This window comes from Mustelus asterias, chromosome 5 (genome assembly GCF_964213995.1).
Source record: "Mustelus asterias chromosome 5, sMusAst1.hap1.1, whole genome shotgun sequence".
Classification (NCBI taxonomy): Eukaryota; Metazoa; Chordata; class Chondrichthyes; order Carcharhiniformes; family Triakidae; genus Mustelus; species Mustelus asterias.
Genome location: NC_135805.1, coordinates 6,799,580 through 6,821,586, shown reverse-complemented (window position 1 = coordinate 6,821,586; position 22,007 = coordinate 6,799,580). Strand labels below are relative to the sequence as shown.

Sequence of the window (22,007 nt, the reverse complement as noted above, 5' to 3'; positions counted from 1 at the left end):
ATGATGAAGAAATTCAGGTTCCAGCACATTTAAGCATTATTCCTCTCAGGATACACATTCCTACATGGCAAGAAGGCTCTTCAATTGTCTTGTACCTCTTGTATCATATCAAGGCAGCCATTAACAACAACTCACCAGAAAACTACATTTGCCTTCTTGACAATAATTAATTATTTCATGCTAAATAATGCTTTATTCTTTTATTAAACGTTAATCAGCAGTCCTGTGTCACTGTTCATCCATTTCTCTTCAAAGAAATAAAACTTATTTCTGGTGGGTAACCAGACAGACGTCATTGTCCACATTGGTGCAAATGACGTAGGCAGAAAGATCAAGGACCTCTAGGGTAGCGATCTCTGGACTACTCCCAGTGCCACAAGCTAGTGAGGCGAGGAACAGGGAGACTGCACAGCTGAACGTGTGGCTAAAGGACTGGTGCAGGAGGGAGGGTTTCAAATTCGTGGATCACTGGGAAGTCTTCAAGAGAGGATGGCACCTGTACAAGAAGGACGGGTTGCACCTAAACTGGAGGGGTACGAATATCCTAGCTGGGAGTTTTGCCAGTGTGGTTCGGGTGGGTTTAAACTAATGTGGCAGGGGGGTGGGGATCAGAACAATAGGTCAATAAGCACAGAGTATGGGGACGCGGTTGGGGCCAAGACAAGGCTATCTAAGAGGAGGAGCATTCTGGGGGAGGATGACCTCAGTGGGCCTGGAAGTCTGGAGTGCATCTGCTTCAATGCAAGGAGCGTCACGGGCAAGACAGACGGGCTTAGAGCCTAAATGCTTGCGCGGAACTTGGATGTGGTTGCAGTGACGGAGACTTGGTTAAAAGAAGGACAGGACTGGCAGCTGAATATTCCGGGGTATAAGTGTTTTAGGCGAGACAGAGAAGGGGCTAGGAGAGGTGGGGGAGGAGCAATGCTGGTTAGGGAGCATATTACAGCGGTACAGAGGGTGGACAATATGGAAGGGTCAGGTAACGAGTCACTGTGGGTGGAGCTCAGAAACAGGAAGGGCGCAGTCACGATGCTGGGGGTTCTGGACAGGTGCAGAAAAAATAGGGTTGTTGTAGTGGGAGACTTTAATTTCCCTCGTATAGACTGGAAATCGCTGAGGGCTGGGGGCCTGGACGGGGAAGAATTTATAAAATGCGTACAGGAAGGTTCGTTGGAACAATATGTTGACAGTCCAACTAGAGAGCGGGCTATACTGGACCGAGTACTGGGGAATGAGCCCGGTCAGGTCATCAAAGTTTCAGTGGGGGAACATGTGGCAAATAGTGACCATAATTCTGTAAACTTTAGGATAGTAATGGAAAAAGATGAGAGTTGTCCTATGGGTAAGGTGCTAAATAGGGGGAAGGCGAACTACAGCTGGATTGGGCAGGATTTGGTGGCTGTTGATTGGGAGAGGCTGTTCGAGGGTAAATCCACATCTGGCATGTGGGAGTCTTTTAAGGAGCAGTTGATAGTACTGCAGGACAGGCATGTGCTTGTAAAGAGGAAGGATAGGAAAGGTAGGATTCGAGAGCCGTGGATAACCAGTGAAATTGTGGGTCTAATCAAAAAGAAAAAAGAGGCATACATGAAGTCCAGGCAGCTAAAAAAAGTTGGAGCACTGGAGGAATACAGATGAAGTAGAAAATAACTCAAAGAGGTACTTAGAAGGGCAAAAAGGGGTCACAAAATGTCCTTGGCAGACAGGATTAAGGAGAATCCTAAAGCATTTTATACATACGTTAGGAACAAGGGGGTTGTTAGGGAAAGAATCGGACCTCTCAGGGACAAAGGAAGGGAATTAAGCTTAGAACCAAAGAAAGTAGGTGAGATCCTAAACAAATACTTTGCATCAGTATTCGCAAAGGAGAGGGACATGTTGACTGGTAGTGACTCAGAGAGATGTGTTGACCCGTTAGAAACAATCTCAATTACAAGGGAGGAAGTGTTAGGTTTTTTAGGAAACATTAAGACAGACAAATCACCAGGGCCAGATGGCATCTATCCTAGACTCCTCAGGGAGGTGAGAGATGCAATTGCTGGGCCTCTAACAGAAATCTTTGTCTCTTCACTGGACACACGTGAGGTCCCAGAGGATTGGAGGATCGCAAATGTGGTCCCGTATTTAAGAAGGGTAGCAAGGATAACCCGGGTAATAATCGGCCGGGTGAGCTTGACGTCTGTGGTAGGGAAGTTGTTGGAGAAGATTCTCAGAGATAGGATATATGCACATTTAGAACTGAATAATCTCATTAGCGATAGACAGCATGGTTTTGTACGAGGGAGGTCATGCCTCACAAATATGGTTGAGTTTTTTGAGGAGGTGACAAAAACGATTGACGAGGGAAGGGCCGTGAATGTCATCTATATGGATTTTAGTAAAGCGTTTGACAAGGTCCCTCATGGCAGGCTGGTGCAAAAGGCTAAATCTCATGGGATAGAAGGTGAGCTAGCTAGGTGGGTGGAGAACTCACTTAGCCATAGATGACAGAGGGTAGCAGTGGAGGGGTCTTTTTCTGGTTGGAGGTCTGTGACTAGTGGTGTTCCCGACCTCCTCAGAAGACAAACACGGGACACGGTGGACAGAGTACCCTTCGTCGTCCAGTACTTCCCCGGAGCAGAGAAGCTACGGCATCTCCTCCGGAGCCTCCAACATGTCATTGACGAAGACGAACATCTCGCCAAGGCCATCCCCACACCCCCACTTCTTGCCTTCAAACAACCACGCAACCTCAAACAGACCATTGTCTGCAGTAAACTACCCAGCCTTCAGAGAACAGTGACCACGACACCACACAACCGTGCCACAGCAACCTCTGCAAGACGTGCCGGATCATCGACATAGAACATAGAACATAGAAAGCCACAGCACAAACAGGCCCTTCGGCCCACAAGTTGCGCCGATCACATCCCCACCTCTAGGCCTATCTATAGCTCTCAATCCCATTAAATCCCATGTACTCATCCAGAAGTCTCTTAAAAGACCCCAACGAGTTTGCCTCCACCACCACCGACGTCAGCCGATTCCACTCACCCACCACCCTCTGAGTGAAAAACCTACCCCTGACATCTCCTCTGTACCTACCCCCCAGCACCTTAAACCTGTGTCCTCTCGTAGCAACCATTTCAGCCCTTGGAAATAGCCTCTGGGAGTCTACCCTATCCAGACCTCTCAACATCTTGTAAACCTCTATCAGGTCACCTCTCATCCTTCGTCTCTCCAGGGAGAAGAGACCAAGCTCCCTCAACCTATCCTCATAAGGCATGCCCCCCAATCCAGGCAACATCCTTGTAAATCTCCTCTGCACCCTTTCAATGGCTTCAACATCTTTCCTGTAATGAGGTGACCAGAACTGCGCGCAGTACTCCAAGTGGGGTCTAACCAGGGTCCTATAAAGCTGCAGCATTATCTCCCGACTCCTAAACTCAATCCCTCGATTAATGAAGGCTAGTACGCCGTACGCCTTCTTGACCGCATCCTCCACCTGCGAGGCCGATTTAAGAGTCCTATGGACCCGGACCCCAAGGTCCTTCTGATCCTCTACACTGCTAAGAATGGTACCCTTCATATTATACTGCTGCTTCATCCCATTGGATCTGCCAAAATGGATCACCACACACTTATCCGGGTTGAAGTCCATCTGCCACTTCTCCGCCCAGTCTTGCATTCTATCTATGTCTCGCTGCAACTTCTGACATCCCTCCAAACTATCCACAACACCACCTACCTTGGTGTCGTCAGCAAACTTACCAACCCATCCCTCCACTTCCTCATCCAGGTCATTTATGAAAATGACAAACAGCAAGGGTCCCAGAACAGATCCCTGGGGCACTCCACTGGTCACTGACCTCCATGCAGAGAAAGACCCCTCCACAGCCACTCTCTGCCTTCTGCAGGCAAGCCAGTTCTGGATCCACAAGGCAACAGCCCCTTGGATCCCATGCCCTCTCACTTTCTCAAGAAGTCTTGCATGGGGGACCTTATCGAACGCCTTGCTGAAGTCCATATAGACCACATCCACCGCTCTTCCTTCGTCAATGTGTTTGGTCACATTTTCAAAGAACTCAACCAGGCTCGTAAGGCACGACCTGCCCTTGACAAAGCCGTGCTGACTACTTTTGATCATACTAAACTTCTCTAGATGATCATAAATCCTGTCTCTCAGGATCCTCTCCATCAACTTACCAACCACTGAGGTTAGACTCACCGGTCGGTAATTTCCCGGGCTGTCCCTGTTCCCTTTCTTGAATATAGGGACCACATCTGCAATCCTCCAATCCTCCGGAACCTCTCCCGTCTCCATTGACGATGCAAAGATCATCGCCAAAGGCTCCGCAATCTCCTCCCTCGCCTCCCACAGTAACCTGGGGTACATCCCATCCGGTCCCGGCGACTTACCAACCTTGATGCCATTCAATAGTTCCAACACATCCTCTTTCTTTATGTCCACATGCTCGATCCTTTCTGTCCACCGCAAACCAGCAGTACAACCACCCAGATCCCTTTCCACCGTGAATACCGAGGTAAAGTATTCATTAAGCAGCTCCGCCATTTCTAACGGTTCCGCACAAACTTTTCCCCCTTCACCTTTTAAGGGTCCTATGCCTTCACATCTCATCCTTTTACTCTTGACATATTTGTAGAAAGCCTTGGGATTCTCCTTAATCTTACCCGCCAAGGCCTTCTCATGACCCCTTCTCGCTCTCCTAATTTCCTTCTTAAGCTCCTTCCTACATCCCGTATACTCCTCTAAATCCTTAACACCTCCTAGCTCTCTGAACCTTCTGTACGCCTCTCTTTTCTTATTCACCAGGTTCATCACAACCTTCGTGCACCACGGTTCCCGTACCCTACCAACACCCCCCTGTCTCATCGGAACGTTGTCATGCAGAGCTCCAGACAAACATTCCTTGAAAATCCTCCACTTTCCTTCGGTACTTTTCCCCAAGAATGCCTCCTTCCAATTTACCCGTCTAATTTCCTCCCTGATGACACTGTATTTCCCTTTACTCCAGAGAAACACTTTCCTAGCCTGCCTGATCTTATCTCTTTCCAATGCTATCGTGAAGGAGATAGAATTATGATCGCTATCCCCAAGATGCTCACCCACCGAGAGATCCTCCACCTGTCCAGGTTCATTAGCCAGCACCAGATCAAGTACAGCCTCTCCTCTAGTAGGCTTATCCACATACTGTGTCAGGAAACTCTCCTGGACACACCTAACAAACTCCTCTCCATCCAAACCCCTAGCCCTAGGGATATTCCAATCTATGTTTGGGAAATTAAAATCTCCCATCACGACAACTCCAGTTATTCCTACATCTCTCTACATGGATGCCATCATCTCACGTGAGAACACCATCTACCAGGTACACGGTACCTACTCTTGCAACTCGGCCAACATTGTCTACCTGATACGCTGCAAGAAAGGATGTCCCAAGGCATGGTACATTGGGGAAACCATACAGACGCTATGACAACGGATGAATGAACACCGCTCGACAATCACCAGGCAAGACTGTTCTCTTCCTGTGGGGGAGCACTTCAGCAGTCACGGGCATTCAGCCTTGGATCTTCAGGTAAGCGTTCTCCAAGGCGGCCTTCACGACGCACGACAGCGCAGAGTCGCTGAGCAGAAACTGATAGCCAAGTTCCGCACACATGAGGACGGCCTAAACCGGGAGGTTGGATTTATGTCACATTATCAGTACCCCGCACAGCTTGCCCCCTGGACTTGCAGAATCTCACTAGCTGTTCTGTCTGGAGACAATACACATCTCTTTAACCTGTGTTTAATGCTCCCTCCACCCACATTGTCTGTACCTTTAAGACCTGGCTGGCTGTAGGGATTCGCATTCTAATTAGTATTCTGTAACTTGATTTCTGTGTCTCTGTGCACTGTTTGAGAGCACATTTCCACTCCATCTGACGAAGGAGCAGCGCTCCGAAAGCTTATGGTATTTGCTACCAAATAAACCTGTTGGACTTTAACCTGGTGTTGTGAGACTTCTTACTGTGTTCACCCCAGTCCAACGCCGGCATCTCCACATCATGACTAGTGGTGTTCCGCAGGGCTCTGTACTGGGACCTCTGCTGTTTGTGATATATATAAGTGATTTGGAGGAAGATGTAGCTGGTGTGATCAGTAAGTTTGCGGACGACACGAAGATTGCTGGAGTTGCGGATAGTGATGAACATTGTCAGAGAATACAGCAGGATATAGATAGGCTGGAACATTGGGCGGAGAAATGGCAGATGGAATTTAATCCAGATAAATGTGAAGTGATGCATTTTGGTAGATCTAATGTAAGGGGGAGGTATACAATAAATGGTAGAACCATCAGGAGTAAAGACACACAGAGGGACCTGGGTGTACAAGTCCACAGATCCTTAAAGGTGGCAGCACAGGTGGAGAGGGTGGTCAAGAAGGCATATGGCATGCCTGCCTTTATTGGACGGGGCATAGAATATAAAAGTTGGCATATGATGTTGCAGCTGTATAGAACGATGGTTAGGCCACATTTGGAATACTGCATCCAGTTCTGGTCGCCACACTACCAGAAGGATGTGGAGGCTTTGGAGAGAGTACGGAGAAGGTTTACCAGGATGTTCCCTGGTATGGAGGGTCTTAGCTATGAGGAGAGATTGGGTAAACTGGGGTTGTTCTCCCTGGAAAGACGGAGGATGAGGGGCGACCTAATAGACGTGTATAAAATTATGAAGGGCATAGATAGAGTGAACAGTGGGAAACTTTTTCCCAGGTCAGAGGTGACGAACTCAAGGGGTCACAGGTTCAAGGAGAGGGGGGCAAGGTTCAACACAGGTGTCAGGGGGACATATTTTACACAGAGGGTGGTGGGGGCCTGGAATGCACTGCCAAGCAAGGTGATTGAGGCGGACACGCTGGGATCGTTTAAGACTTATCTAGATAGCCACATGAACAGATTGGGAATAGAGGGATACAAAAGAATGGTCTAGTGGGCACATGAGCGGCGCAGGCTTGGAGGTCCGAAGGGCCTGTTCCTGTGCCCTATTGTTCTTTGTTCTTATGGTCTAGTGACCCAGGATTCCATTCTGGGACCTGATTGTTTCATAGTAACACCAGCTGTGATCGTAACAGGATATCCTTAAATGGTGCTTGGCTTGGCAACAGTTGTTCAACATGCCACGCCACATGAGATCCTTTGCCATTGGACTGAGTACAAAACAAGTCCTGCCTGAGCAAGCACAGCAGCAGGGACCTATTTAACTACAATAGCACAATTATGAGCTCGAGCCTCTTTTTCCAAACAAAATTCTTGGATTTGATCTTTGAGGTCTCCTCTTTATTTGGTCATGCTGTTGATCTTGCATAACTTGTCGGAACAACATTGCCTATTCTCTAATCCTCTGGGACCTCCCCTGTTGCCAGTGAGGATACAAAGATTTCTCTCAAGGCCCCAGCTATTTCCTCCCTTGCCTCTCTCAGTATTCTGGGGTATATCCCATCAGGCCCTGGGGACTTGTCTACCTTAATGTTGCTCAAGAACATATGAAGCAATTTTTTTTAAAGCGGCATCTGGGCCTTTTGGCTAAGATGCAAATGAGCCCAAGTCTTGGAGGAGGAACCTCCCCCTTCTCCAATCAGCTTGGCTCATGTAGATCGGGCCCAGGACAGGGTGGTTTGGTCGCTTGCCCTGTCTTGTCAGCCTGGATCGGAAATGTCTCAACTTGTTGAGACTCTGAATTGGATTTGATTTGATTGAATTGAAAAAGTATTTTAAAAAAAGAACCCCAATACCTCCTCCTTTTTGATCTCAACATAACTCAAACTATCTATACACCCTTTCCCAGACTCATCATCCACCAAGTCCTTCTCTTTGGTGAATACTGACGCAAAGTATTCATTTAATACCTCGCCCATTTCCTCTGGCTCCACGCATAGATTCCCTCCCTTGTCCTTGAGTGGGCCAACCCTCTCCCTGGCTACCCTCTTGCTTTTTATATATGTATAAAAAGCCTTGGAATTTTCCTGAATCCTGCTGGTCAATGCTTTGTCATGACCCCTTTTAGCCCTCCTTACTCCTTGAATAAGTTTCTTTCTACTTTCCTTGTATTCCACACTTGCTTCATGTGTTCCCAGCCGCCTAGCTTTGACAAATGCTTCCCTTTTCTCTTTGATTAGGCTCACAATATCTCTCGTTATCCAAGGTTCCCAAAACTTGCCAAACTTATCCTTCATTTATTTATTAGTCACAAGTATTTATTATTCGTACATTTATTTATTCGTCACAAGTAGGCTTACATTAACACTGCAATGAAGTTACTGTGAAAACCCCCAGTCGCCACACCCTGGCGTCTGTTCGGGTACACTGAGGGAGAATTTAGCATGGCCAATGCACCTAACCAGCACGTCTTTCAGACTGTGGGAGGAAACCAGAGCATCCGGAAGGGAGAACATGCAAACTCCACACAGACAGTGGTCCAAGCCAGGAATTGAACCCAGGCCCTGCCGTTGCAAGGCAGCAGTGCTCGCCACTGTGCCACTGTGGCACCCCCATGGCCCGCTGACTCCAAACTTTTGCACTTGGACTCTTGGCGAAAAAAACTTTTATCAGCTTTTAGTCCATCACGACCCTTTTTTTGGGCTTCTTGCTTTTCTTCAATTCTTCCATGTAAGTTCAGGAATGTAAGGCTCAGCCTGGTCAGTAGGTGCCTGCCCATCAATAGCTCTGCTGGGGCTAATCCTGTCATTACTTGGAGTGTCATCGTGTAATTAAAAAGCAATGCTGTCAATTTTGTGTCTACAACCCCCGGTCTGTTTTTTCATTCCATCTTTGAAAACTTGGGACTGCTCACTCTGCTAATCCATTTGACGATGGATAGTACGGAACCATGGACATGTCTTACTCCATTTGTTTTCATGAATGTCGCAAATTCCCCACTGGTCAATGGAATTCCATTGTCGACCACAAAGACTTCTGGGATCCCATGAGTACTGAAAGATTGCCTAAATCTCTCTACCATATTAGATGATGTAGTGGATGCCATCCTGTGCACATCAATCCACTTAAGCGTGGGCTTCGATAAACATCAGAAACATTGAACCCATAAATGGTCCTGTGAAATCCACATGCACCTGTACCCATGATCTTCCTGGGGTGTGGGGAAGCTACTAGTGGGGTCTTCTGGTTATCTTGGCACATTCTTCATGTTTTTCACCATCTTATCTGAGTCCCCATCAATGCCAGGCCACCAGACTAAGTTTCTTCCTGACGTCTTTATTTTTGATATCCCTGGATGGCTGAACATCTTCATATTTGATATCATTGTTCAGCCAGAGTGAGACAGAGAGGAGAGATTTATTGCAGGAGTGCTGGGGTAAGAGATCGACTTTTAAAATACTTTTAATTTAAAAATAATACTTTAAATTTAGTTTAAATTACTTTTTCGCAGGTGTTTTTTTGAAAAAAACTATGAACTCTAACCCGGAAGTAGGACGCTGGGTGTTCTGGGAAGGGTCAAATTTTTCTTCAGTATGAGGGAGGTTTAAAAGCAGGCCGCAGTATCCAGCGGGCAGTGGAGTGAGAAGGGCGCAGAGTGAGAGCTGAAGGGCTTTGGCTCTAAGGGCTTAGGCGGAAAGAGCGAAGCAGGGTAAGTTTAATTCTTAAGTACGTTCCTCTGTGTTCCTTGAAATAAGAAGGGAAATTATGAGTGTGAGGCCAGTCTGTTGTTCCCAATGTAGGATGTCCTGAAGACTCCTGGTGTCCTGGACGTCCATATCTGCGATGGGTGTGTCGAGCTGCGGTTCCTAAGGGACCATGTTAGAAAACTGGAACTGCAGCTTGAGGATCTTCGTCTGGTTAGGAAAAATGAGGAGGTGATAGACAGGAGCTATCAGCAGGTGGTCACACCAGGGCCACAGGAGGCAGACAAGTGGGTAACGTCTAGGAAGGGGAAAGCTCGGGTGATAGAGAGCACCCCGGTGGATGTGCCCCTTCACAATAAGTACTCCTGTCTGAGTACTGCTGGGGGGGACAGCCCACCTGGGGGAAGCAGCAGTGGCCGTGTCTCTGGAGCAGAGTCCGGCCCTGTAACTCAGAGGGCAAAGGAAAGGAGGAGGAAGGCAGTATTAATCGGGGACTCAACAGTAAGGAGGTCGGACAGGCGTTTTTGAGGAGGCAGACGGGAGTCCCGGATGGTGGTCTGCCTCCCTGGTGCCGGGATCCGGGATGTCTCTGATCACGTCCCAGATATCCTGAGATGGGAGGGAGAGGAGCCAGAGGTCGTGGTGCATATTGGTTCCGCTGACATAGGTAGGAAGAGGGAAGGGGTCATGAAAACAGAATATAGAGAGTTAGGTAGACAGTTGGGAAGAAGGAAGGCAAAGGTAGTAATCTCAGGATTGCTGCCTGTGCCACGGGAAAGTGAGAGCAGGAATGGAGTGAGGTGGAGGATGAATGCGTGGCTGAGGGACTGGAGCAGGGGGCAGGGATTCAGGTTCCTGGATCATTAGGACCTCTTTAGGGGAAGGTGTGACCTGTACAAAAAAGACGGGTGGCACTTGAATCCCAGGGAGACCAATATCCTGGCAGGAAGGTTGGCTAAGGCTACTGGGGAGACTTTAAACTAGAAAGGTTGTGGGGAGGGAATCGTGATGAGGTGACTGAGAGGAGGTTAGCCCGCAAATAGAGAAGGATTGTACACAGTGTGAGAGGGAGAATAGACGGGTGATGGAGAAGGGGAGAGCTCAGACCAAAGGTTTGAGATGTGTCTATTTTAACGCCAGGAGTGTAGTGAATAAAGTGGATGAGCTTCGAGTGTGGATCGACGCTTGTAAGTGTGATGTGGTGGCCATTACAGAGACTTGGGGACAGGGACAGGACTGGATACTTCAGGTGCCGGGTTTCAGATGTTTCAGAAAGGACAGAGAGGGAGGCAAAAGAGGGGAGGGAGTGGCACTGCTGATCAGGGATAGTGTCACAGCTGTACAGAAGGTGGAAGCCGTGGAGGGATTGTCTACGGAGTCTCTGTGGGTGGAAGTTCGGAGCGGAAAGGGGTCGATAACTTTGCTGGGTGTTTTCTACAGGCCACCCAATAGTAACAGAGATGTTGAGGAGCAGATAGGGAAACAGATCCTGGAGAGATGTAGTAATAACAGGGTTGTCGTGATGGGAGACTTTAATTTCCCAAACATCGATTGGAATATCCCTCGGGTAAGGGGTTTGGATGGGGAGGAGTTAATCAGGTGTGTTCAGGAGGGTTTCCTGACACAGCATGTGGATAAGCCTACAAGAGGAGAGGCTGTACTCGATCTGGTACTGGCTAATGAGCCTGGACAGGTGTCGGATCTCTCAGTGGGGGAGCATCTTAGGGATAGTGATCATAACTCTATCTCCTCTACGCTAGCATTGGAAAGAGATAGGATCAGGCAAGCGAGGAAAGTGTTTATCTGGAGTAAGGGGAAATATGAAGCCATCAGGCAGGAGATTAGAGGCGTAAATTGGAAGGAGGCATTCTCGAGGAAAAGTACTGAAGTAAGGTGGCAGATTTTCAAGGAATGTTTGTCTGGAGTTCTGCGTGACAACGTTCCGATGAGACAGCGAGGTGTTGGTAGGTTACGGGAACCGTGGTGCACGAAAGCTGCGCTGAACCGAGTGAGAAAGAAAAGGAAAGCATACAAAAGGTTCAGAGAGCTAGGCGATGATAGGGATCCAGATGAGTATACGGCTTGTAGGAAGGGACTTAAGAAAGAAATTAGGAGAGCCAGAAGGGGTCACGAGAAGGCCTTGGCAAGTAAGATTAAGGAGAACCCTAAGGCGTTCTATAAATATGTGAAGAGTAAAAGGATGAGATGTGAAGGAATTGGACCTATAAAAGGTGAAGGTGAGAAAGTCTGTCCAGAACTGGAAGAAATAGCAGAGGTGCTTAATGAATATTTTACCTGGGGATTCACGGTGGAAAAAGACCTGGGTGGTTGTACTACAGGATTGAGGCGGACTGAAAAGATTGAGTATGTGGACATTAAGAAAGAGGATGTGTTGGAAATTTTGAATAGCATCAAGATAGATAAGTCGCCGGGACTGGATGGTATGTACCCCAGGTTACTGTGGGAGGCGAGGGAAGAGATTGCAGAGCCTCTGGCGATGACCTTTGCGTCGTCGATGGAGACGGGAGAGGTTCCGGAGGATTGCAGATGTGGTTCCTATATTCAAGAAAGGGAATTACCGACCGGTGAGTCTAACCTCAGTGGTTGGTAAGTTGATGGGGAAGATCCTGAGGGACAGGATTTATGAACATTTAGAGAAGTTTAGTATGCGCAAAAGTAGTCAGCATGGCTTTGTCAAAGGCAAATCGTGGTGGAGTTCTTTGAAAATGTGACTAAACACATTGACGAAGGAAAAGCGGTCGATGTGGTTTACATGGACTTCAGCAAGGCGTTCGATAAGGTCCCCCATGCAAGGCTTCTCGAGAAAGTGAGAGGGCATGGGATCCAAGGGGCTGTTGCCTTGTGGATTCAGAACTGGCTTGCCTGCAGAAGGCAGAGAGTGGTTGTAGACGGGTCTTTTTCTGAATGGAGGTCAGTCACCAGTGGAGTGCCCCAGGGATCTGTTCTGGGACCCTTGCTGTTTGTTATTTTCATAAACGACCTGGATGAGGAAGTGGAGGGATGGGTTGGTAAGTTTTCCGACGACATGAAGGTTGGTGGTGTTGTGAATAGGTTGGAGGGATGTCAGAAGCTGCAGCGTGACATAGATAGGATGCAACACTGGGTGGAGAAGTGGCAGATGGACTTCAACTCGGATAAATGTGTAGTAGTCCATTTTGGCAGGTCAAATGGGATGAAGGAGTATAATATTAAGGGTAAGACTCTTAGCAGTGTAGAGGGTCAGAAGAAGCTTGGGGTCCGAGTCCATAGGACTCTAAAATTGGCCTCGCAGGTAGAAGAGGTGGTTAAGAAGGTGTATGGTGTGCTGGCCTTCATCAATCGAGGGATTGAGTTTAGGAGTCGGGAGAGAATGATGCAGCTTTATAAGACCCTCGTCAGACCCCACTTGGGGTACTGTGCTCAGTTCTGGTCGCCTCATTACAGGAGGGATGTGGAAATGATTGAAAGGGTGCAGAGAAGATTTACAAGGATGTTGCCTGGATTGGTTGGCATGCCTTATGAGGATAGGCTGAGGGAGATCGGTCTTTTCTCCTTGGAGAGACAAAGGATGAGACGTGACCTGATAGAGGTGTACAAGATGTTGAGCGGTATAGATCGGGTGGATTCCCGGAGGCTTTTTCCCAGGGCTGAAATGGCTGCTACGAGAGGACACAGGTTTAAGGTGCTGGGAAGTAGGTACAGAGGAGATGTTAGGGGTACGTTTTTCACTCAGAGGGTGGTGGATGAGTGGAATCGGCTGCCTTCAGTGGTGGTGGAGGCAAACTCGATAGGGTCTTTTAAGAGACTTCTGGGTGAGTACATGGGACAAAGAACAAAGAACAAAGAACAGTACAGCACAGGAAACAGGCCCTTCGGCCCTCCAAGCCTGTGCCGCTCCTTGGTCCAACTAGACCAATCGTTTGTATCCCTCCATTCCCAGGCTGCTCATGTGACTATCCAGGTAAGTCTTAAACGATGTCAGCGTGCCTGCCTCCACCACCCTACTTGGCAGCGCATTCCAGGCCCCCACCACCCTCTGTGTAAAAAACATCCCTCTGATGTCTGAGTTATACTTCGCCCCTCTCAGCTTGAGCCCGTGACCCCTCGTGATCGTCACCTCCGACCTGGGAAAAAGCTTCCCACTGTTCACCCTATCTCTACCCTTCATAATCTTGTATACGTCTATTAGATCTCCCCTCATTCTCCGTCTTTCCAAGGAGAACAACCCCAGGCTACCCAATCTCTCCTCATAGCTAAGACCCTCCATACCAGGCAACATCCTGGTAAACGTTCTCTGCACTCTCTCTCTTAATAGGATTGAGGGTTACAGGTAAGCCTATATATAAGCCTAGGTAGGTAGGGACATGACCGGCGCAACCTGTGGGCCGAAGGGCCTGTTCTATCCCTGGATGACTGTTATGGAGCTCTGAAAAGGATATGACTTTGGGCAGGGCATGGGATAACTATCCAGGTTCCCCACAGGATAATATCGTCTTCAGATTCTGGGTACTTTGTCGCATACGGCTTTTCTTGCATTTCTCCATTTAATGTTACCTGGCTTAATTTTGCCAATGTGAAATCATTCTTAATTCTTAATTTGTCTGGCTGCAATTAGCAAGGTGTCAATAAAATTTAATCTGTGTCCCTGGTCTATCTTCCAGAGTCCCAGGATGTACTCATAGATGCTGAGCAATAGTGCCCACGACTGTATTTGGGCTGATGCGAAGCGATTTAGGGGAGGGCGGGTGGGGCGGGGGGGGGGGCGGGCGGGGGGTGGATGCGGCGGGTGGTGGCAGTAGTTTTGTGCTCAGAGAAAAGGCCCTGAGGGTTCTGGACTGCTATGAACATAAACATAGAAAAACGACAGCACAAAAACAAGCCCTTCGGCCCCACAAGTTGTGCCAAACATATCCCTACCTTTTAGGCCTACCTATAACCCTCCATCCTATTAAGTCCCATGTACTCATCCAGGAGTCTCTTCAAAGACCCTATTGAGTTTGCCTCCACCACCACTGACGGCAGCCGATTCCACTCACCCACCACCCTCTGTGTGAAAAACTTCCTCCTCACATTTCCCCTGTACCTACACCCCAGCACCTTAAACCTGTGTCCTCTCGTAGCAGCCATTTCCACCCTGGGAAAAAGCCTCTGAGAATCCACCCGATCTATGCCTCTCAACATCTTATATACCTCTATCAGGTCTCCTCTCATCCTACGTCTCTCCAAGGAGAAAAGACCAAGCTCCCTCAGCCTATCCTCAAAAGGCATCCCACTCAATCCAGGCAACATCCTTGTAAATCTCCTCTGCACCCTTTCAATCTTTTCCACATCCTTCCTCTAATGAGGCAACCAGAACTGAGCACAGTACTCCAAGTGGGGTCTGACGAGGGTCTTATATAGCTGCATCATTATCCCCAGACTCCTAAACTCAATCCCTCGATTGATAGAGGCCAGCACACCATACGCCTTCTTAACCATCTCCTCCACCTGCGGGGCCGATTTTAGAGTCCTATGGACCCAGACCCCAAGGTCCTTCTGATCCTCGACAGTACTAAGAGTCTTTCCCTTTATGTTATACTCCTTCATCCCATTTCACCTGCCAAAATGGACCACTACGCATTTATCTGGGTTGAAGTCCATCTGCCACTTCTCCGCCCAGTCTTGCATCCTATCTATGCCCCTCTGTAACTTCTGACATCCCTCCAGACTATCCACAACCCCACCAACCTTTGTGTCGTCGGCAAACTTACCAACCCATCCCTCCACTTCCTCATCCAGGTCATTTATGAAAATGACAAACAGCAAGGATCCCAGAACAGATCCCTGGTGCATACCACTGGTGACCGAACTCCATTTAGAAAAAGACCCATCTATACCCACCCACTCTCTGCCTCCTTTGGGCAAGCCAGTTCTGGATCCACAGGGCAGCAGCCCCTTGGATCCCATGCCCTGTCCCTGAGACATCCAAGTCTCTGTAATGGCCACCACATCACACTTCCAGGCATCGATCCATGCTCTGAACTAATCCCCTTTATTCACTATACTCCTGGCATTAAAGTAAACACATCTCAATCCTTTGGTCTGAGCTCTCCCCTTCTCTATCCCCTGTCCACCCTCCCTCTTGCACTGTCTATAATCCTTCTCTGTTTGCGAGCTAACTTCCTCGCTCCCAGTCACCTCGTCTCGATCCCCTCCCCACAACCTATCTAGTTTAAACTCTCCCCAGTAGCCTTAACCAACCTTCCCGCCAGGATATTGGTCCCCCTGGGATTCAAGTGCCACCCATTTTTTGTGTACAGGTCACACCTTCCCCTAAAGAGGTCCCAATGGTCCAGGAACCTGAATCCCTGCCCCCTGCACCAGTCCCTCAGCCACACATTCATCCTCCACCTCACTCCATTCCTGCCCTCACCTTCCCGTGGCATATTGATTAAATTTCTTCACTGTGAAGACGATTGCCAAACCCTCGTTTTTGATCTGTGCGTACCTGGAATGAACTTACCATAATAATTTACGATATCAAGAAAAAATGTAATTCCTTGTATTCCTTGGTGTTGGAGCCCCTTTTATGGCTTTTACCTGTTCCTCGACTGGCCCTCTTTGTCAACCATGTATCCAAGGTCCGTTACTTCAGCTGCCTGGTAAATGCATTTTTCACTTTGCAGTCTGACCACGGCTTCTGAAACCCGTCACAAGACTGACAGTGGCTCCTGTGATAAGAATAGTCTTGCTAAACTGCCACTCATTCCCTGCAGTATGTTTCCATTACTCTTTGGAAGATGGTGCATGCTGATGATACCCCAAAAGGTAAATGAGTACATTCGGGGGTGGGGGGGTGGGAGTGAGGCCAGATCATTCTCTGGGGGGGTGGGGGGGAGTAGGGCCAGATCATTCTCTTGAGGGAGGTGGGGAGTGAGGCCAGATCATTCTCTGGTTGGGGTGGGGGGAGGAGGGAGGTGGGTAAGATGTATCTCTGGTGGTGGGGGGAGGCCCGATCTTTCTCTGGTGGGGGGACAGTGGGGGCAGGGGGGTTCTGCTGCCACTCTGCGGGTGATCGGTGGGGGGGGAAGGGGGCAAGGGGTCGCGATCGGTCTGGGTAGTGGGGGGATGGGTGGATAAGGGGGACAGTGATGTCTGTGGCCATCGCTCCCGCTTTTCGCTCCCGGGCTGCTTCCTCCACTTTCTGCAGCCTGGGAGCGATCTGACATGGCACGCTTTTTCAAATTTTTTTCTAACTGTGCATGCGCAGTTCAGTTCTCCGATCGTTTCAGGCATGCTAAGCCCCACCCACAGCGCAATTCAGACCCGCGATTATTTTTTCAGGCTAAGTGCGTATGGGGGCGCCTGAAAGCAGATTTCCAAGTTGGATCTGAATTGCGCCCAGATTCAGCACTCAGAATGAAAATGGTAAAATCAGGCCCTTAATGTCAAACTCCTATTTATTGATGACAGCTCAGCCTTCAACACCATTATCCCAACAAAACCCATCTCCAAACTCCGTGGCCGAGGACTTGGGCTCCTCCGTCTGAAACTGGATCCTAGACTTCCTAACCAATAGACCGCTATCAGCAAGGATAGGTAACGACACCGCTTCACGATTATCCTCAACCCCGCAAAGGCTGTGTCCTCAGCCCCATACTATACACCTGTGACTGTGTGGCCAAATTCCACTCCAACTCCCATTTTCACTGTCGTCAGTCAGATCTCAAACAATGACGAGACGGAGCCAGTAAAGAGATAGAGAATCTGGTGAAATGGTGCGATGCCAATAATCTCTCCCTCAATGTCAGTAAAATGAAGGACATAATCATCGACTTCAGGAAACGTAGAGGAGGACATGCCGCTGTCTACATCAATGGTGATTAAGTGGAAATGGTCGAGAGCTTCAGATTTCTTGAGTTCAGATCACCAACAATCTGTCCTGGTACCTCCACGCCAAAGCCGAACAACGACTCTACTTTCTCACGAGGCTAAGCAAATTCAGCATGTCTGCTACGACTTTCACCAATTTTTACAGATGCACCACAGAAAGCATCCTTTCCGAATGTATCTGCTTGGTATGGCTCCTGTTTTGACCAAGACCGCAAGAAACTACAAAGCGTTGTGATTGTAGCTCAGTCCATCACGCAAACCAGCCGCCCATCCATTGACTCTGTCTACACTTCCCACTGCCTTGGAAAACTACCAGCATAATCAAGGACAGCTGGAGTCTGATGATGCAGCTGTATAGAACGCTGGTTAGGCCAAGTAGGGTGGTGGAGGCAGGCACGCTGACATCGTTTAAGACTTACCTGGATAGTCACATGAGCAGCCTGGGAATGGAGGGATACAAACGATTGGTCTAGTTGGACCAAGGAGCGGCACAGGCTTGGAGGGCCGAAGGGCCTGTTTCCTGTGCTGTACTGTTCTTTGTTCTTGACTCCACACATCCCAAACATATTCTCTTCCACCTTCTTCCATCGGAAAAAGATACAAAAGTTTGAGAACACGTACCAACCGACCCAAGAACAGCTTCTCCCCTGCTGCCACCATACTTTTGAATGGTCCTAATATATATTAAGTGGATCTTTCTCTTTACCCTATCTGTAACAGCAAAATTATATTCAGCACCCTCTCCTTTCCTTCTCTCCAGGTACTCTATGAATGGTATGTTTTGTCTGCATGGCGCACAAGAAAAACACTTTTCACTGTAATCCAATACATCAAACCAGCCAATCTATTTCACAGATTCAATATTTTTTAAGAAAAGATCTATCTTCAAATAGAATTATAAAATCCCCACAGTGCCATTCAGACCATCGAGCCTGCAGTGACAACAATCCCACGAAGGCCCTATCCCCGTAACCCAACATATTTACCCTGCTAATCTTCCTGACATTATGGGTCAATTTAGCATGGTTAGTCAACCTAGTCCATACATCTTTGAAGTATGGGAGGAAACCAGAGCAGCTGAAGGAAACCCACGCAGACATGGGGAGAATGTGCAAACTTTACACAGACCGTCACTCAAGATCGGAATTGAGGCAGCAGTGCTAACCACTGTGCCACCATGCCGCCACATATATCGAACCTGATTGTGCATTTAAGTGACTTATATGAGTGACACCTCGTCCTCCCTACTTTATGCAGTTGAACGATTTCATCTCCACAAAAAATTGCTTCAGCACTGTATAAAGCACAAATGAATCACCTGAAAGTCCACTCTTGTCAGATCGAGACCCAGCTCATTTAACTCTTGGGTAAATTAACATGCTTAAAACGAGGAATTTATCCCGAGACTCTCCTCTGAAACATTTCCATAGTCTCAATATCATTAATTAAATCATTGTTTAATTGTCTAATTTCAACAAAATACAGACCAGGTTTATGCAATCTGGCCTCATAGCTTGACCTCCTAAACATTGACATTAGTCTAGTCAAAAAATTGATATAAATTGAATGAGACATAACAAATATTATTTTCACTTAACATGCTAAAAATTTATTGGGGGTAAATTAATGAAAGAAAATAATTGAAGGTGTAAGACAGACTGTTGACCCGTTACCCAATTTTCATACTGCAAAAAATTACCCCCTTACACTTTGGTCACAAAAACCAAGGTGCTATCCAATTCATCTGTCATTGGTCTGTTTTTTAACCAATGAAACTAATTAATGATTATAAATATAAGCCAAAATCTCCATCATATTTTGTTTGGTGACTTATCTATATATTTCTTATTTTTTACCTGCATAACGTAGTTCTTACCTTTTCAATTTTAGGTGTTATCAATGCCACAAACTCAGAAGGAATTCCTTGGCACACACTCTCAAATGCTTGAAGAACAGACTGATTTTAGGAATACAAAAAAAGAAAGGTTTTGATTAATTTTTGTTGACTCATGGAACATGAGCATCACTAATGAGGCCAGCGCTTATTTCCTAAATTTTCCTCGAGAATATGGTGGTGAGCTATATTCTTAAGTGGAGTCAGATTTATCAGATTCCACAGGGGTCAAGCTTCTTGGAAGATCTAACAGAGGTCAAGCTTCTCCCAGGCTTCTTGGAGACGGTATCATCAGGTCTAATAGGGGTCTGGCTTTCTGAACTAGTTACCTTAGTTTTTTTTCACAATGTACCAACTTAGTTGAATATTTTTCCCATCATGCTATAATGTTTCATCTAGTTGATCATTCGTCTCCTTATACTACTGCAGACTTAATACATTTGTCTCCTTATACTACTGCAGAATTAATACAATTCTACACAAGAAGACTGGGAGAAGCTTGACCTCTGTTAGATCTTCCAAGAAGCTTGACCCCTGTGGAATCTGATAAATCCGACTCCACATAACTTAAGGAATGAGTAAGACCCGAGGAGATCTAGCTATGCCTAACCCCCGTAAATATTGATAAAAGTGCCCCCTCATGACCTCGGGCTGGATGAATCAAGCTAGATAAGGTCAGGGATGAAAAGAGTCACATACTCTTTCTGCAGCATCAAAGAACAAGATAATGGTGTGAACAATGTTACACAGGGTCCAAAGGGATTAACTAAGTGTACCTTAATGTACCACAATTTATGACGCTGCCTATGTTTGTACTGTTAAGTGAATTCCTGACTAAGCTCTGGTGATGAAAATTGATAAAGTTTTTGTACAAGTATTGGACTGATTTCTGATGAAATTGGCAGACTGAGGAAGGAACTAGCAGTTGTACCAACTGCTCTCTGACTTTAAGTCTGTGCCACTACTGCATGCAGTAATTTTGTTAATTAATAAAGACTTGTTGTTTTGTCAGTATAAGTTTGTTGAGTCTCTCTTCCACAGTCAGAAGCAGAAAAGTTTCCACTTCAACAACAGGATGGCAGTGAACGTTTAGCGCTGTGTTTGAGTGATTTTATTTTTCGTGCCATAGTAATAACAATATCCCGAAAGGACAAAAATGAATTAGTTGGGATTTTATGACAGTCTAGTAGTTTCCTGGTTACCGTTACTAATTCTAGCTTACTTTCTAAATGCATTTAATAAACTAAATTTAAAATCCCAGCTGCATGATGGGATTTAAACTCAAATCACCAGATTACTTTTCCAGGCCTGGGTTACAAGTACATTCGCACAATCATTATGCTATCATTCCCATGAAATATAAAATGAGTGGTGGTTCTAGTAAAGAACTTTAACTCAAATTCACCAAATAATAATGCAGAAACTAACACAAAGCTATTAAAATTCATGTGAATGGAAGATTTTGCCATTTTCTCTGTGAAGATACAATTCACATTTAAGATATCGTTTTCATTGAGGAAATTAAGATGCCAAAATAAACAGGTCATTTTGGGGACAGCGGTCTAGAAATTGGGCTATGTACTATACTGTCCATTGTTCAGCCTCTATGTAGCCTACTCTGCCCCAACTGACAATGAAGAAGTGGACAAGTCATCACATGGGTTGAGAACATTGTGGCTACTTTGGGAACACACACCAACAACAATCTAACTGGGAATATATGCAGATGAGGGTCTTAGTTTTTCTGCAGGATTGATTTTCTATTTTCAATTGCCAAAATGCCTGATTCATCACATACATAACTCACTTCGCACTACATTAAACTAACCAGCAGGAAGAAACCCCTCTCATGCTATTTGGAGAAAACAAGACTAGTTGTTGGTTTACAATTTCAACCTATCTCTTGGCTGCTGGACAATTTTATTTACAGTGTTTTAACAACCTTTAAACTTTATTTCCACAGGGAGAGGGTTTGATGCTTTCAGTACTTTGACTCAAATGTGGATCACAGAATTGGGAGAAGCAAATTAAACACCATAGAACCAGAGAGGCTTATAAAAGAAGGTGGATGAGGACACTGAGGAGGGCGGCATTTCCACATAGGGTCTTCAGATAACATTTCTCCAAGCTCATTTGATTCATCAATGAGACTGTCACTGAGCTTTGTCACCTGCTCAAGCCACAACCGCAGCCTGAAAGCAAGGCACTGTGGCAATCAAAGTTATCATTGTCCATAACTTGTGCACCATGGATTAATTTCAAGTTGCAAAAGTTGATGTATTAATTAGCTCACGGGTGATCATAAAAAAAAATTCTAAGTGTTGAACGAGCATGAAAATAGGAGAGAATTGCAGCCACTTTTTTTGGCAACAAGAGAAAAAAAAATTAAATCTTGTGACACTGAGAAGAAAAGAGGCAAAGAGTGATTCTCGCCAGTTGGGGGAGTGGATGGAATCTATTCATACCAGAAGCTGGCTGCTGACTGTTAGAGAGCACGATTACACACACGCCCAATTTTCCAATGCACAATGTCAAGAGTACATAGTACATTAGAAGGTTGTCACTCCCCACTCCCCCGGACATCGCCCCCTCCCCACCCCCCAATTGCCCCTC

General features: G+C 46.8%; 1 protein-coding gene across 1 annotated transcript in view; it reads right to left on the bottom strand.

Moving 5' to 3' along the window:
• LOC144493944 (dynein axonemal heavy chain 8-like) overlaps nt 1–22,007 on the bottom strand; it is a 1,661,706-nt gene that overhangs the window by 1,273,809 nt on the left and 365,890 nt on the right. Inside the window, exon 18 of the mRNA XM_078213521.1 lies at nt 19,377–19,457. Coding sequence (XP_078069647.1) covers nt 19,377–19,457 — 81 coding nt within the window. The remainder of the gene's footprint in view (nt 1–19,376; nt 19,458–22,007) is intronic.